General features: G+C 36.2%; 2 protein-coding genes across 4 annotated transcripts in view; one reads left to right on the top strand and one right to left on the bottom strand.

Moving 5' to 3' along the window:
• Window positions 1-2,471, bottom strand: part of LOC120335135 (cohesin subunit SA-2-like) — a 31,618-nt gene extending 29,147 nt beyond the window's left edge. The window contains exons 1-2 of one of the 2 annotated variants that reach the window (XM_078112772.1): window positions 2,265-2,471; window positions 1,428-1,544 (exon numbers count right to left, since the gene is read on the bottom strand). In XM_078112772.1, the coding sequence (XP_077968898.1) occupies window positions 1,428-1,544; window positions 2,265-2,375 (228 nt within the window). In that variant the 5' untranslated portion in view covers window positions 2,376-2,471. The remainder of the gene's footprint in view (window positions 1-1,427; window positions 1,545-2,264) is intronic. The other variant, XM_078112779.1, reaches the window with a different exon arrangement.
• A 6,016-nt stretch (window positions 2,472-8,487) lies between these two features.
• Window positions 8,488-13,822, top strand: part of LOC120335134 (uncharacterized) — a 31,091-nt gene continuing 25,756 nt past the window's right edge. The window contains exons 1-5 of one of the 2 annotated variants that reach the window (XM_078112787.1): window positions 8,488-8,901; window positions 10,655-10,761; window positions 11,402-11,891; window positions 12,334-12,469; window positions 12,845-13,061. In XM_078112787.1, the coding sequence (XP_077968913.1) occupies window positions 8,519-8,901; window positions 10,655-10,761; window positions 11,402-11,891; window positions 12,334-12,469; window positions 12,845-13,061 (1,333 nt within the window). In that variant the 5' untranslated portion in view covers window positions 8,488-8,518. Of the gene's footprint in view, window positions 8,902-9,043; window positions 9,520-10,654; window positions 10,762-11,401; window positions 11,892-12,333; window positions 12,470-12,844; window positions 13,062-13,822 lie in introns of those variants that run through there. The other variant, XM_078112789.1, reaches the window with a different exon arrangement.

A 13,822-nucleotide genomic window follows, 5' to 3' on the forward strand; every position in this document is an offset into this window, starting at 1 on the left:
TTGCCAAAAAACCAAGCCAGCTGCTAAAGACAAAGCGTTGCTGAAACGATGCGAGACAGTATATATGTACAAATACTGTAATGAGTACTTATGTATAGGTAACGAACAACCATTGGTATAACTGGCACAACAAAGTGCAATATTGGATTTAGAATGTGTCTTTTATCTGCATAATATTTTCATGTTCTTCATTGTTCCGGGCACAACAAAGTGCAATATTCAATTTAAAAATTTTAGCAAGCAGTCTTTTATGTACATACATTTTTCATGGTCTTTATTGTTCCGTTATTTGCTAATAAAATCCAAATCTTGTTCATATTGCGTATACGTAACCACAACCTAATGGGGCTTGAGCGGGCAGTCAAAGTCAAAGCGTAGTGCGAATTTTGAATGCGTAGCATCGGGTTAATTAATTACTTCCTGCGGACATTTGAATAATAACATCTCGACGTAACGTTAATGCGGATATCGTCACGTTTATTTGCATTTGCGTAATATACGTAAAGTTATGCGTGACGAGACGTAGCCTCTCTTCAACGAGAACATCATTTTGACGCAGCGTCGCTGTTAAATCTACAGATAATCTAATATATTTGGCCATAAAATTTGAATGGCTCATCGTAAAATCGTTTTGGATACGTATATAAAAAGCTATTCAAATTCTCCACATATATTGCCGATTGAATATGTGGCTATTTAGGCGAGAAGTCGAAATTTTTTATATTAAAATTTTTTTATCATACAATAATTTCATACGCACTTTCAAATTGCCAATTTTACTGAAACATCGTATATTAGAGCACCGATATTTACAATATAATTAGTCCCAACTCCCAATAACAAGCTTTCATGCAATATAAAATTTATTTAAATACTCATTGTGGTTCTTGAGATACGAGATCATAAAGTTGATTCCTTCCGACACGAAAAACAAGCCGGTAAACCGGCTTGCCGGGGCACAGAGCGTACTCAAACAAGCCGGTAAACCGGCTTGCCGGGTTCAAGCGGTTAATAGCTTTGGATCAGAAAATATCGGAAATGAGGGACAATGATGGGTATACCCATCAGTTTTTTTAAATGGGCATTCTCCCTCTGTGAATATGGAATATCTCTGCAATGATTATTATATTTGATGTTGCCACATTTGCGTGTGCATTACGAGCAAAAGCAAATGAAGATTAACACTGCCATCACAAGATGATATTAATTTGACTCAACAAGTTTCGTTGATACTCAGTCACAAAAAGGTGAAATAAATACTTCGCTAAGAATCACAATCACAAGTCATGTCCAATCACATGGCAAACCAAAGCCTGTCGTCCGATTACCATTCAGTAACACAGATACTGTGCAATCGCAATCATATTTCTAATGCTTAGCACAATGCGTCAGTCATCGAGATTCTTGTAAATATTCCGTTATACAACCTTATAAGCTTCGATCCAATCGTCAACTACAGCAGTCATCGCCATCTTTCCTTGTCGTACAACTTCAAATAACGTAGCAGGGACATCGCTGTCCTGTTTTGACCTTTTTTGAGCTTGCTGTAAAAAGAACATTGATTTTTATTCACAAAAAAAATTTTTTATCTAGCAACTGAGATGAGAAAAGTACCCAGAAAAAAATAGGAATGAGGAATGGGGAATAGGAGGGTGCGCCCAATACGTCGATGAGATCTTTGTCGACCAATTTGCGACCACCGTGTTTTAGTCTGTTTGATTGCTGTGACGCGGTGCTTTGTTTCAAGTTTTGTTCCGTAATAACAGTGTTCTTAAAATATATGGCGTCAGAAATGCAATTAGAAGCCCATTTTTTTCATGCATGGCTGCGTATGCCCTAGTCTCGACGCAGCAGAAACTATGTTCAAGGCTTGAAATCCGTAGTCGCACACTGGTCGTTCGTTCTTAAATCTGTAAATACGTCTTTAGAGTGTCGTACTTTGGTGGTTTGTATAGCTTCAACCCCTGGTCGTAAAAAGGGAATTCGAGGTTTAGCGTGTAGAATAAATGCCGATGCACTTACCGTGAAAAAATTAGATTATAAATTAGCGGGTTAGAAATAATGGTTTTTGTTTTAGAGCGGTTTGAATGAAATCGTCCGCAGACTGGCTACACCACCCTACTGCCCTATGACAAATGCCATTGAAAATTAAGGGCTTCAACAGTGCCCTACTGTCCTCTGTCATGGCTGCGAATTATCAGTTAAGCTAATCCAGTAATCTGAAATTGTACGGTGTCAAAATAACATGAAAACATTCAGTTTACCATTGCTCTTCCACCTCCTCTCCCTCTTTTTCTTCCCCCTCCTCGAACTACTTGATCTTCTTCTTCGATTTCACTATCACTACCAGACCCACTTTCATCTCCACCGCCCATTTTTTTAGGTAATATTCTTCTATTTGGTTAGAAATTACAGAACTACTGAACTACGAACAAACCTCCGCGTCAAACAGCAATACCGTATAAATAAACAATAGTGCGCGGCAACTTCGCACAAAAAAGTGGTGGGCGGAGTCAGTAATGACAGAATTTGAAACTCAAGAATAACTCCGGTTGAAGAAAAATACGATACGTGACGACGACAATTTTTGATACTTGAAAACTCAAATTATATAGAAATCTAACACAAAATAAATTTTTCCAAAAATAAAGTATATTTAAAGCAGTTGAAAACTATTTTAAAGATATACCAATTATAGTTATTTTAAACGGATTTCGAGTGGATAGAGGGGTAACCAAACTGCCATTCTGGTCTGGTGAGACGGTATCATATAAAGAAAAAAAAATTATAACTTGTATATATATTCAAAATAACGTACATACTCAATTGACAATCCCAATCTTAGAATACGCCGTCCGCAACTACGGGATCTCCGCTCTCCGCTCTGGGTCGCAAAACACGTTAAATTTGCCATAAATATGAGCATCCCGTCAGTGTAGCGTATTTGTGTATAACAACTTTATAAATCTCTGATTTAATTATGTGTGTTTCTCCGAGTATAAACTTCCTTATTTACTGCCGTAACATTGGCCAATCAGCATAAAGTGCAAAATTTTACGTAACACAAACGTTTCAGAAGCTCCTAGGTATTTTGTCATTCAGACAGTCTTTCGTGGTTGTGAATATTAGCCTACTTCGTTTTGGCGGTTTCGCGGGCTATTTGTCAGCTTTTAGTTGTGTTTTGGTAAATGTAAGTCCTAATCAAATAACTCATTAATCATTTTGTTCTGTGGGAGTTTTATTTTAATTGCAGTAATCAAAAATTAATCTAGAAATAGCTGTGATAAACTTCTCTACGCACATTTAAATGAAAGGTTGTTGAATGTATTGAATTTAAATGATAGTTTGAAACATAAAAAATCGGTTTATAAGCGCCACCTCGCAAAACCATTCTTGAAATAAGTACCAATAATTTTGCAATGGTGGAGTATAAAGCGGAAGAATTTTGCGTGGATCGAAAGTCGGGGAAACATTCATTACTTATTGATCTTAAGATCGGTAAGTATATTGATAGGTATTTGTATGTATGTATGTATGTCTGTCTGTCTGTCTGTCTGTCTGTCTGTCTGTCTGTCTGTCTGTGTGTGTGTCTGTTAGATGCACGCGATATCTCACGAAAGTGGGATTGAATCTGCTCCAGATTTTGCATGTGCATTCATCTTATCTCGGACTAGAAGCCTATTGATTTTGGGCGAATTATGTCGTATAATTAGCGAGTTATCAATCAATTATTAATATAGTGATCTAGATTTTTGTAAAGCGAGAGAATTTTAAAGGTACAAGAGCGGATGAATCGAAACTGCATTTTCTGTTTTGGGGGATTCCCTAACTATCGATCGATAAGTCTTCGGTTTCCAACCGATATTCTCGTTACGTCCTTGTTTACATTGTTAATTGGTACTATCCTACTACGTAGACAATTGTGTTGTTTGGTAGCAATGCGAGGTTAGCAGTAGCCGTGTGGAATTGCTTGATAAAGACAGATGAAGAGATTTGTCCATTCTAAATTAAATAGATAGGGTGCTGTTACATTTGTTATTGTAAGCCGTTCTTGAATAAATTCAATATTTAGCGGGGTTAAGAATTTTAAAGGTAGTTTTAGTCACAAATAATGTTGACAAACTAGTTACGGAAGAGTATTCCAAAAAAACGCGAGCGGAAAATACAAAGGAGAAATTAAGTGAGAACAGAACAGCGCATGCACCTTCAAACATCTTTGCGTCTTCAAGCAGTGGAGATCAACGTCCGATAAAAGACTTATCTCCTCACCCTCATCGGATAAAAATACATCACTCAAACCATCCTTATAAGCGGAAGTACAGAGAATAATTTATAAAGCTTGATTTCACGTGTATTCATATAAATTATAAATGATGAGTCACGTCCTCAATGTGTTGTTTGTTCCAATATTCTTGCCAATGAGAGCCGGAAAGCAGTAAAATTGAAACGCCATCCTACAGCAAAGCATCCAAAATTCATTGACAAACCAATACATTTTTTCCGACGATTAGAAAAAAAAATTGTTAAACGAAAAGAAAACAATGACAAAGTATCTTAAGCAAATAACAAGATCGGAGCTTTCAAAAATAAAATTCAACACTGGACTGCCCGAGTCTAAAATGGAAGAATGGATATGTTTTCTGAGCTGAACGTTTTTTTCGAAGAAAACGAGTTCAGTCAAAACATTGTGAAACAGTCCATAATCAGTCATCTTCATGACTTTCGCAGTGGTTTAATAAATATTTCCCGAAAACACAACACCACAGCAACACGACTGGATATCATCACCTTTCTCAGTATCAAAGATACAACATCTATCATTGGATTTAATTGAAGCATTCGATGACTTGTCAAGTGATTGCGGGTTGAAGATCGCATTTGATGGCAAAACAAGTTTGGCTGAATTTTGGATTCCAGTTGCAAATGAATATCCGGAGTTGTCAGCTGCCGCAATGAATGTTCTGTTGCCATTTGAAAATACCTAATTATGTGAAAAGACCTTTTCTGCGTTTTCATACATAAGAAACAAATACAGATCAAGGCTGAAAGTAGAAGAAAATCTTAGAGTTGCTGTCTCCCAAATTAAACCTCGAATTGATATCTTGTGTTCAAAACACAATGCTAATATTTCGCATTAGTCATAACGAACGCTATTATTCACGGTTTTATGTGATAAGTTTCATATAATTTTGTACAATAAAATTGCTAGTGTCAATAATAGTCTTAAAATCGATACCTAATTACATGTTTACCAAATGCTTGGGTCGCGAGAAATTAGAAAATTTATTTTTGGGTCGCGCTAAAAAGTAGTTGCGGATCCCTTCTACAATAATGTCAGGTGATCCGAAGACGCTCTTACTTACATTAATGTAAGAACACAATTGCAATGGTAACTATTAACCATTCGTTCGCGTTCGACCATCGCACTCTTTATGGGTGAAAAATGTTCGTGTTTTGTGGTATGTGTCCGCGAATATTTCAAGAGCTTTTAGGGGATAAAATGTGTATTCGCTATTATTTCTGTATTCGCTGTTGTTTGCTGTCTGATTCTGTTTTTTTTATCTGATGAAGACATACTTCTGGTTCCGAATACATATATTGCAATTGTATAATTTACAAATACAAAAGACAGTGTCAAGTCATGACTGATAAACCAGACAAAAAAAATACCAAGTTGCACTGCAAGCCCGCACGAGTTCGTTAATTACTTGTCCATCATTATCCTTTCTCTCTACGAACGAATGATCGCTTTTATGCTGGTGTTGGTATCTTCAGGGCATGACGCGATATCGTCATGTAACCTATAGGTATATGGGACGTCTAATTGTTACGTATCTTAGGATTAAGAGCTTTTTTCTCATTTTAAGATTAGAATGACTTTAAGTTTAAACACGAAATCTATTAACCAAAAGCAGCAAAATTATCCAATATCCTATAAACTATATAGTGTTCCGCGATATAAAGAAGGGTTGCGAACCACTGCTCTAATAATTCTGCGTCAATATTACGTGAAATAAATACGTGATTTCATTGTCATGCAATTTGTTTCAATTTTTTAACCAAATCCTGAAAAATCCCGGGATTATACGGCTCAATTCCGGGATATCCCGATACCGGGATTTCAAAAACTTGCCCCGAAATCCCAACCCCACTCCTGATGGCCGTAGAGTAATTGCTTTTTCGGTTACGGAATTCTCCAACACCAAGCTCCCACATCTGAAGCGAGTAGCGGTTTCTATATCCGACATGAACTACTGTAGTAGCCAGACAAAATCCCGTGATTTGCCATATAATTAAGTGATTGACTTTCTTATCCCGGGATATCCTAGCCTCGTGGTTCTCAAACTGGGTGTCGCGACGCCCAAGTGCGTCGTTTCAATATTGATAAGGCGTCGCAAAACTTTTCTTCTTTTGCGGATTTGTACTTGCGGTGCGTAGGAAAGGTCAAAATTTTCGTTATTCTCGTTTAAATCATACTTGAGAACTGGAAATGACAATATATTAATTATTGTAACGATTGATCTTATCTATATGTGACTTGACAAACATCACGGATCATTCAATACTGTTCCAATTATGACATCGCACAGGCTGGATCAGATCGAGTCATGCATGCCGTTCATTTCTAAATCTTTCATGAACAAGGATGGGAACATCAAGCGTTGTTCAGCACTTCGTCTGCGCGTTAATCTAAACAGTTATTTAATATTGACACCCCATCAGTTCTCTTCAGGCATAATTTAAATAAAACTCACTGTAAAAGAGGTCTCTTATTGAAAGGTATTCAGACATTTTTCACGAGGAGTCGCAGCTCGGCCATATTTTTTGGAGGGCGTCGCAATACCAAGAAGTTTAAGAACCACTGTCCTAGCCCATGAATCGTGTCCACCAGAGGTCACAAGCGGTAAGTCGTGTTTGTTCGGTCGCTCTTGCACGAGAATAAAAAATTCGGGGCTATTACGATTGGTTTAGTGACGAAACGCGCATTGTCTCACTTGCTTGCGTATAGTTACTTCAAATCTGCGCTGATTTGTAAGTTGTTATTTATGTTCAGAAACGTATCTGAAATTGTTATTGACAAAAGTGAATATTGAACGTACATTATACAAAAAAAAACACAATATGTGTTTTGGACGTATCAAATTTCGCAAATTAAAACCTTTATGAGGGTCATTTAATTATTTAAATTCGGTTGGAAATTTTGTGCGCATGTATGTGAGTAAAAGTCCTTGTCTCAGGTGGCGAGTTTTAAATCGGCAAAATGAGTGGAACATTATTTTGTTGGCAATAAAACGAGTTGTTAGCAAGTGTGACAGAAAGGACATAGTTTAATAAAAAATATTTACATCCATATCCGATTTCACTATATTTACCATATATGCTCGTTTTACCGCCCGATCTTGATTAAGGGCGCGCTTGAATACCCGCCCGATGTGAAAGCTGATTTTTCAGTGGTAAAGAACAATAGGAAATAGGAAGCGCTTTGGTCACAACGATGTTGAATTTTAAGCGCTGATAGATAACCCTACCGCCTCAGGCGTCCAATTACATAACAGATAGCATTGATTACGTAACAACGCAGTTCTCAAACTGGGCGTCGCGACGCCCAAGTGCGTCGTTTCAATATTGACGTTGAAGAGGGTGATAGCTTTGATGAAAAAAATAACGGTACATGCTGAATAAATACAAATTTTGATTTGTTGTTTTTTGTTAATAATATAAACTAGGCCCCGGTTAGTGAGTTGGGTAAATAAATTTGGACCCGGGCTACAAAACGAGCAAATACGGTATTCAAAAAGAGAGAGAATGATTCTACAAAAAATTCTACAATGTCGATAGAGAAAGTGTGTTATGTGTAGCCAAGCTGTTTGCTTCGACGAGACAAACTATTTTTGTGCCATAAGATATATAGAAACATCAAGCACAATCATCCTTCACATTGTTCGGAATTTGTATAACTGGCTAGACTTAACACCAACGATTTCAGTCTTTCTAAATAGCTATTTCATGATTGAGGTGTACTAGAATCAGATGAGGTTATTATTACTAAAATTTCTCGCGATAAGCATGCAACCACATTTTAGGAAACGCTATTGAACACCGTAGAAATTAAGCAGGACAATTATTCATTAAACATACACATGTGCTATACTTTATTTGTTAGAAATTGCAAATTTTTATAAACTACGCGAAAGGTAATGTATCAACGCTATTTTTTGTGATTACACCCACTCTATCGATGCCGTACACCCTTCGAACTTTTTTGAAAGTGTTTCCTTCTAAAACAATGTAGTTTTAGCTTTTCGAATTATTTGTGCAAAAGTGAAAAGCAGTAAGATTATATTTATATTCCTATTTATTAGACACAGCCCGAAAACCTATAAGAAAAATAATACAAAGTTTTGTATACAATTTGCAATTATAAATAGAAGGTGTTCTCCCATGTATATATATTGTTTCTTTATTACTCATTGTTTTATAGTCAAAATATATTTAATACCTAAATAATATTTTAATAATGAGCAAACCTTCAGTTCTATGTTTCATTATTATGAGTTGGACTGCACTGACTTGTGCACAATTCGACGTTGTTCGCGATACAGCTTCCGGTAAGGTTAGAGGTCAGGCTACATTACTCACAGAAACCTATCTAGGCATTCCATACGCAGCCCCCCCAGTGGGGCCGTTGAGATGGAAGCCCCCACAGCCTCATCCAGGTTGGAGTGACAGTGGCGAAGCGAGAAATGCGACAAAAATGGGGCCGTACTGCCCCCAACCAGGATTTGGAGATTCAACCATAGCTGGGCAAGAAGATTGCTTATATATGAATATTTATGTACCAAGGGCGCCTTCGTCGGAATACTACCCTGTGATGGTTTTTGTGCATGGGGGTGGATTTCAGTGAGTCTCTTATTTTGCAAAATATAAAAGTGCTATCAAAATTTCTGTCACAGATGTATATGATGATGGATTCTATTAGTCTAAAACAAAAAATAAAAACGGCTGGATCTCTTAGTTCATTTACCTATGTTTATCATTCAATCAACTATTAATTAGCTGCGAACAGTTCCAGTTTACCAAACTTTACAGCATTTGAGACTTGAACCCTTAAGAATATAGCACAATGTTATATAGAGCGCCAATGTTACTCGTACATATTTTTTTTAATTGATGTTTTATTTTCCCATCGATAAGAAAAATACGAAAATAGAACTTAGCTTAAAAATAAGGGCACATCATAAAAACAAACACTATATTGTGCGTGTAAACTAAGCATTGTCGTTTGCGTTAAATCATGTTACGAAATTGTATTTACATTCACTCGTGCGTAAATACATTCGTTACCCCTAAGGTTCGGTACATAATACGGCCAGTGTGTGGCCGTGTAAATTTATCTAGCATTGTGGCTTGGTTAGGAAATAGGATGGCTGTAAGAAAGGCTACACCCTGCGACCTCTTCAAATATTTGATTAAATAAACTATTGATGATAGAAGTGATCCTGAATACAATAACCTTCCGTGAGTGGCATCAAAAATTACGTGTAGTTGAGGAAAAGTTATTTTACAATTTTTGGGTTTGAGTTTGAATAATTGAATTTTTGTGTTCCTGTAACAATTGTTACATTTATATATATTTATGCCTTTAATTTTACATTTTACCATTGCACTCTATGATATGAGAAGTTTTAAGTCGCGGAACGTTTCGTTTAAAATTTTGTGTATTCAGTATTTTTGCATGATGTAAGTAACGCGCAAAACTCAACCACTAAAAACGTGCAAAAATTCGCAATAAATTTTGTCATTAATTCAAGGGGGCAGACTATTGAATTATTGTTAAATTGTAGAGTATGTCTTGTCGAATGTTACAAGACGCATTGGAAACAATACAACTTATTGTCACGATAAAATTCTTGAAAATGTGTTTTTTTCAACAGTATAAACGCTGTGAAATGTCCACGCGCTGATAAGGACGATGATAACGAAATTGCACTGTTTGTTTGCGGATTGTTGGCTAACGGCTGGACCGAGGGATTACATTTAAAATAACAAAGAATATTTCCAATAGCTGGACATTATGTTAACATTGCACCACACCACGAACTCGCTAATTTACATTTTTTTGGTTAAAGATTGCGACTTAAAAAGTTTGAGAACTATGGATATAGTTAATGTATAATGGAATCACTAATATATGTCACAATTGAAACATTTCCAATCAGTAATTCACATTCGAATTTCGCAGTACTGTACATTATTACAAAAATCGAATGGAAAAATCGGTGCTCCCGAAGTATGCGAACGAAGATGGCGGACATCGGAACGTAACATGGGTAACAGGTTAGGGTTAGGCGATAATTTCTTTCCAATTTTCCTTATTTTAGTCCTATTATCAGTTCGAAGACTAGTCAAAAGCCTCCCGTAGTATTTATACCTAAAATTATGGCCTAACCCCAACCTAGTACACATATTACATTCCGATGTCCGCCATCTTGGTTCGCATACTTCAGGAGCCCCGAAAAATCCGCTAATGCTCGTTTGACATTAATTTGTGATGTTCACCGAGTTTCGGCAATAAAGATAAATTTAACTTTTCTGTAGTCACAAAATCACCAATCTTTTTTTAATACGAGTATATTTATTCTTCATTTTACAGATTCGGTAACGCAGACTCTTATGACGGAACAATTCTTGCTCTGATGAACAATGTTATTGTTGTCATATTCAACTATCGATTGGGATCTTTGGGATTTATGAGTACGGGTAAGATGTAATATATACTAACCAAATAATAATAAAACTTTTAGGCATAAAAATTGGCTGTTACGATAAATGCACGGGAAAAGGGATATAAACGAAAAACCTCTTTAATGGACCCTTAGACATGGCTATGCACAATTAGTTAAAATGTAGGTACTCCCGTAGCGTGTGTACCAGGTTAGGGTTAAGACGTAGTTTTGTTTTGATTTTTCTTATTTTAGTTTTATTACGAGTTCGAGGACTGTCTGTGTTGGCCAAGTGAATACATACCCCTGCCCATAGGTTTCAGTCCCTTTATACAACTTGATGTAAAATAGGCGAACAAAATTAAATACCTGGTAGTGGTACACATACCTCTGTAGCGCCAAAATGTGTGCATAGAGATAGGTATTATAGTGATAACAAAAAACTAAAAAATATTAGTTATCCTATATACAGTACATGCCAAGCTAAATTGCTCCCCAGAAACGAGAAACTTCTGCCCTGGAAAGGTTTTCCCTCTCCAGTTGGGAAACATCGATGAAATGAAAGGATAGCCTAATCGTGGAACGAGAAAACGGCGAACTTCTTGCCACAAATTCACCCTCAAGGAGTAAACTTACCCCCATATGATTACCCCTCCATAAACAGTTGCTCTTTCCAGGTGACAATCAAGTAACTGGCAACTACGGAATGCTTGATCAAGTCTCCGCTTTCCAGTGGGTGCAAGAAAACATTCAAAACTTCGGAGGAGACAAAAACCGAGTTACCATATTTGGGGAATCAGCGGGATCTGTATCCGTACTTATGCAAGCAATATCGCCCCTGAATCACGGAAAAAACAAATTGTTTCAGAGGGTAATCGCTCAAAGTGGGTTCCCGTTTTCATGGTGGGGGTTCTATTCCGACCCTCGTTATCAAGCTGAAAAACTTATGCGCGAGGCAGGCTGCCCGACTTTTTCTATCTCCCTCGGAGTTCAATGTTTACGAGAGCTAAGTTTTGAGGATATTATGCAATATCAAGGATCATACCCTGCAAGTGCTAGTTTAGAAATAGGCCCACCCTGGGTTCCCGTAGATGATGACGTATTTCTCACAGACATCCCTGACGTAATGGTGACGTCACAAGATTTGATAAACGACATGAAAGGAAGGTTTGTATTTTTTTTTTTCAATATTCTTCTCCACACAATTCGTTTCATAGCATAATATGTCTATTTTATCTTTATACCTTATGTGGTACACACAATGTCGCTCCGAACGAGGTCTAAGCAAGCAATACCTGATATGCAGCGAGATACTATCCTATAACATTAACATTAGTAAATGACAGTCGTCATATTGGTTAAAATCTTTTGTGCGAACAACTGTTTCGCGCGCGTCCTGGCGTATAAGTCTCCATGCTAAAGCTATAACCTTCGTTATAACCGTCACAAATAAGATTTGGGTTGAGACTTCGGTTGAAATAGAAATAGTATTAAACAGCGAAAGTCTCGCTGACGACACTTAGCTCCCACCAATTTGACTTAACCCCACCACCGTCCTATCTTGCTTTCTTATCACATTCTGTACAGTTTTTATCTCATGAATTTCCAGGTACGACTTCTTACTGGGTGTGAATGAATTTGATACGACGGTTCATTTTGACTTGGTTCGTACTGTTGAAACTGAAGAAGATTTCGTAAACTTAATGACGACATTTTTCAAACCATTTTTTGAAGATCCAGACAAGGTTTGTTGCTAAAATATAGAAAGATAATTTAAGATCAAAAAAATTTTTTGAACACAAAAATGATTAACGTTTGACAATAAATATTATATAATATGAAGAATATAAATTTGTCAAAAAATTACCACTAACTTCAAATTTACATCTTTCATTTAAATTATGTAGTTTTGTCAAGCGTTGCACCAAAATGTGGAGGTATCGGGTTCACCAGATCATGAAGGGTTTAATAAAATTGAATAGGTAATGCGAACCGAAAAAATTCCGAGTTTTCTATAATCAATATCTCATTACTCATTAAACTATTATCGTTATATATCTCGTTTTTTAAGACCTTGTTTGAAGCGAAATAAGTGCGCCGTATGAAATTTTTTTTTTCAGATAACAGAAGTTGTTATGTACAACTATCTAGATCAGACAAATTATCCAACAACAGGTCACGAGTGGCAGCTAATATATTTGAATGTCACTCGAGATATTGACTTCCTTGTTCCGGGTTTAAATATGTCAAATGTTGCGGCTGATAAATTTGAGTCGAACGTTTATCAGTATTATTTCACGCAATTACCGAGCGATGCTTTGATTGAAACGGGGGCAGGTAGGCCATGTTTATTCATATGGACAAATACTTAATGACACTGTTACAAAAATGATATTTTCAATTTGATTTGCTGTGTAATTTTTATTTTGAATGCGAAAATAAAAATGCATTTTCTTATTAATCGCTAGTTCACAGAACAACTTGACACTGTTGATGTCTTGCAACTTTCTTTGATTAAAATATTTTTGTTTCTATTCACTCTTCGCTGCACTGTAAAAAGTTTACGTTTATTTGATCAGAATTTCATAAAAAATATTACTATTATAAATATCCAGCTAAATGGATTTCAAGTTTGATAAAAAATTATGGGCGTGTAGAAGGCGTGTCTTGGCATTGGTCAGACAATACATTAAGCAAATACTTTCATGTTCATGTGCAGCAAGACTCTTGAATCACTTAAAATAGAAAATTCATTACAGAAATTGGGTAAATTCACGATTATAAAACTGTAAATATTTTAAAATACCACCACAAAACAGGGTTTAAGATCGTAAAATCATACGCCGAAAGACTGTAAAATATGGCAATAAAATTATGACAATGTCGCTACAACGAACAGTATAAAAATTGTAAAATAACTTTTCCTCAACTATACGTAATTTTTGAAAAATATTCAAATCAAATAGTTATTTTTATTAAATGCAATATTATTTTTATTAAATGCAATAGTCACAAAAATCATTTTTATATTCAATTTACAAATTGTTACCTAGTATCGCTACGAATAACCCTCTGGTAAATTAACTATTTAAGCCACA

This window comes from Styela clava, chromosome 1 (assembly GCF_964204865.1).
Source record: "Styela clava chromosome 1, kaStyClav1.hap1.2, whole genome shotgun sequence".
Lineage (NCBI taxonomy): Eukaryota > Metazoa > Chordata > Ascidiacea > Stolidobranchia > Styelidae > Styela > Styela clava.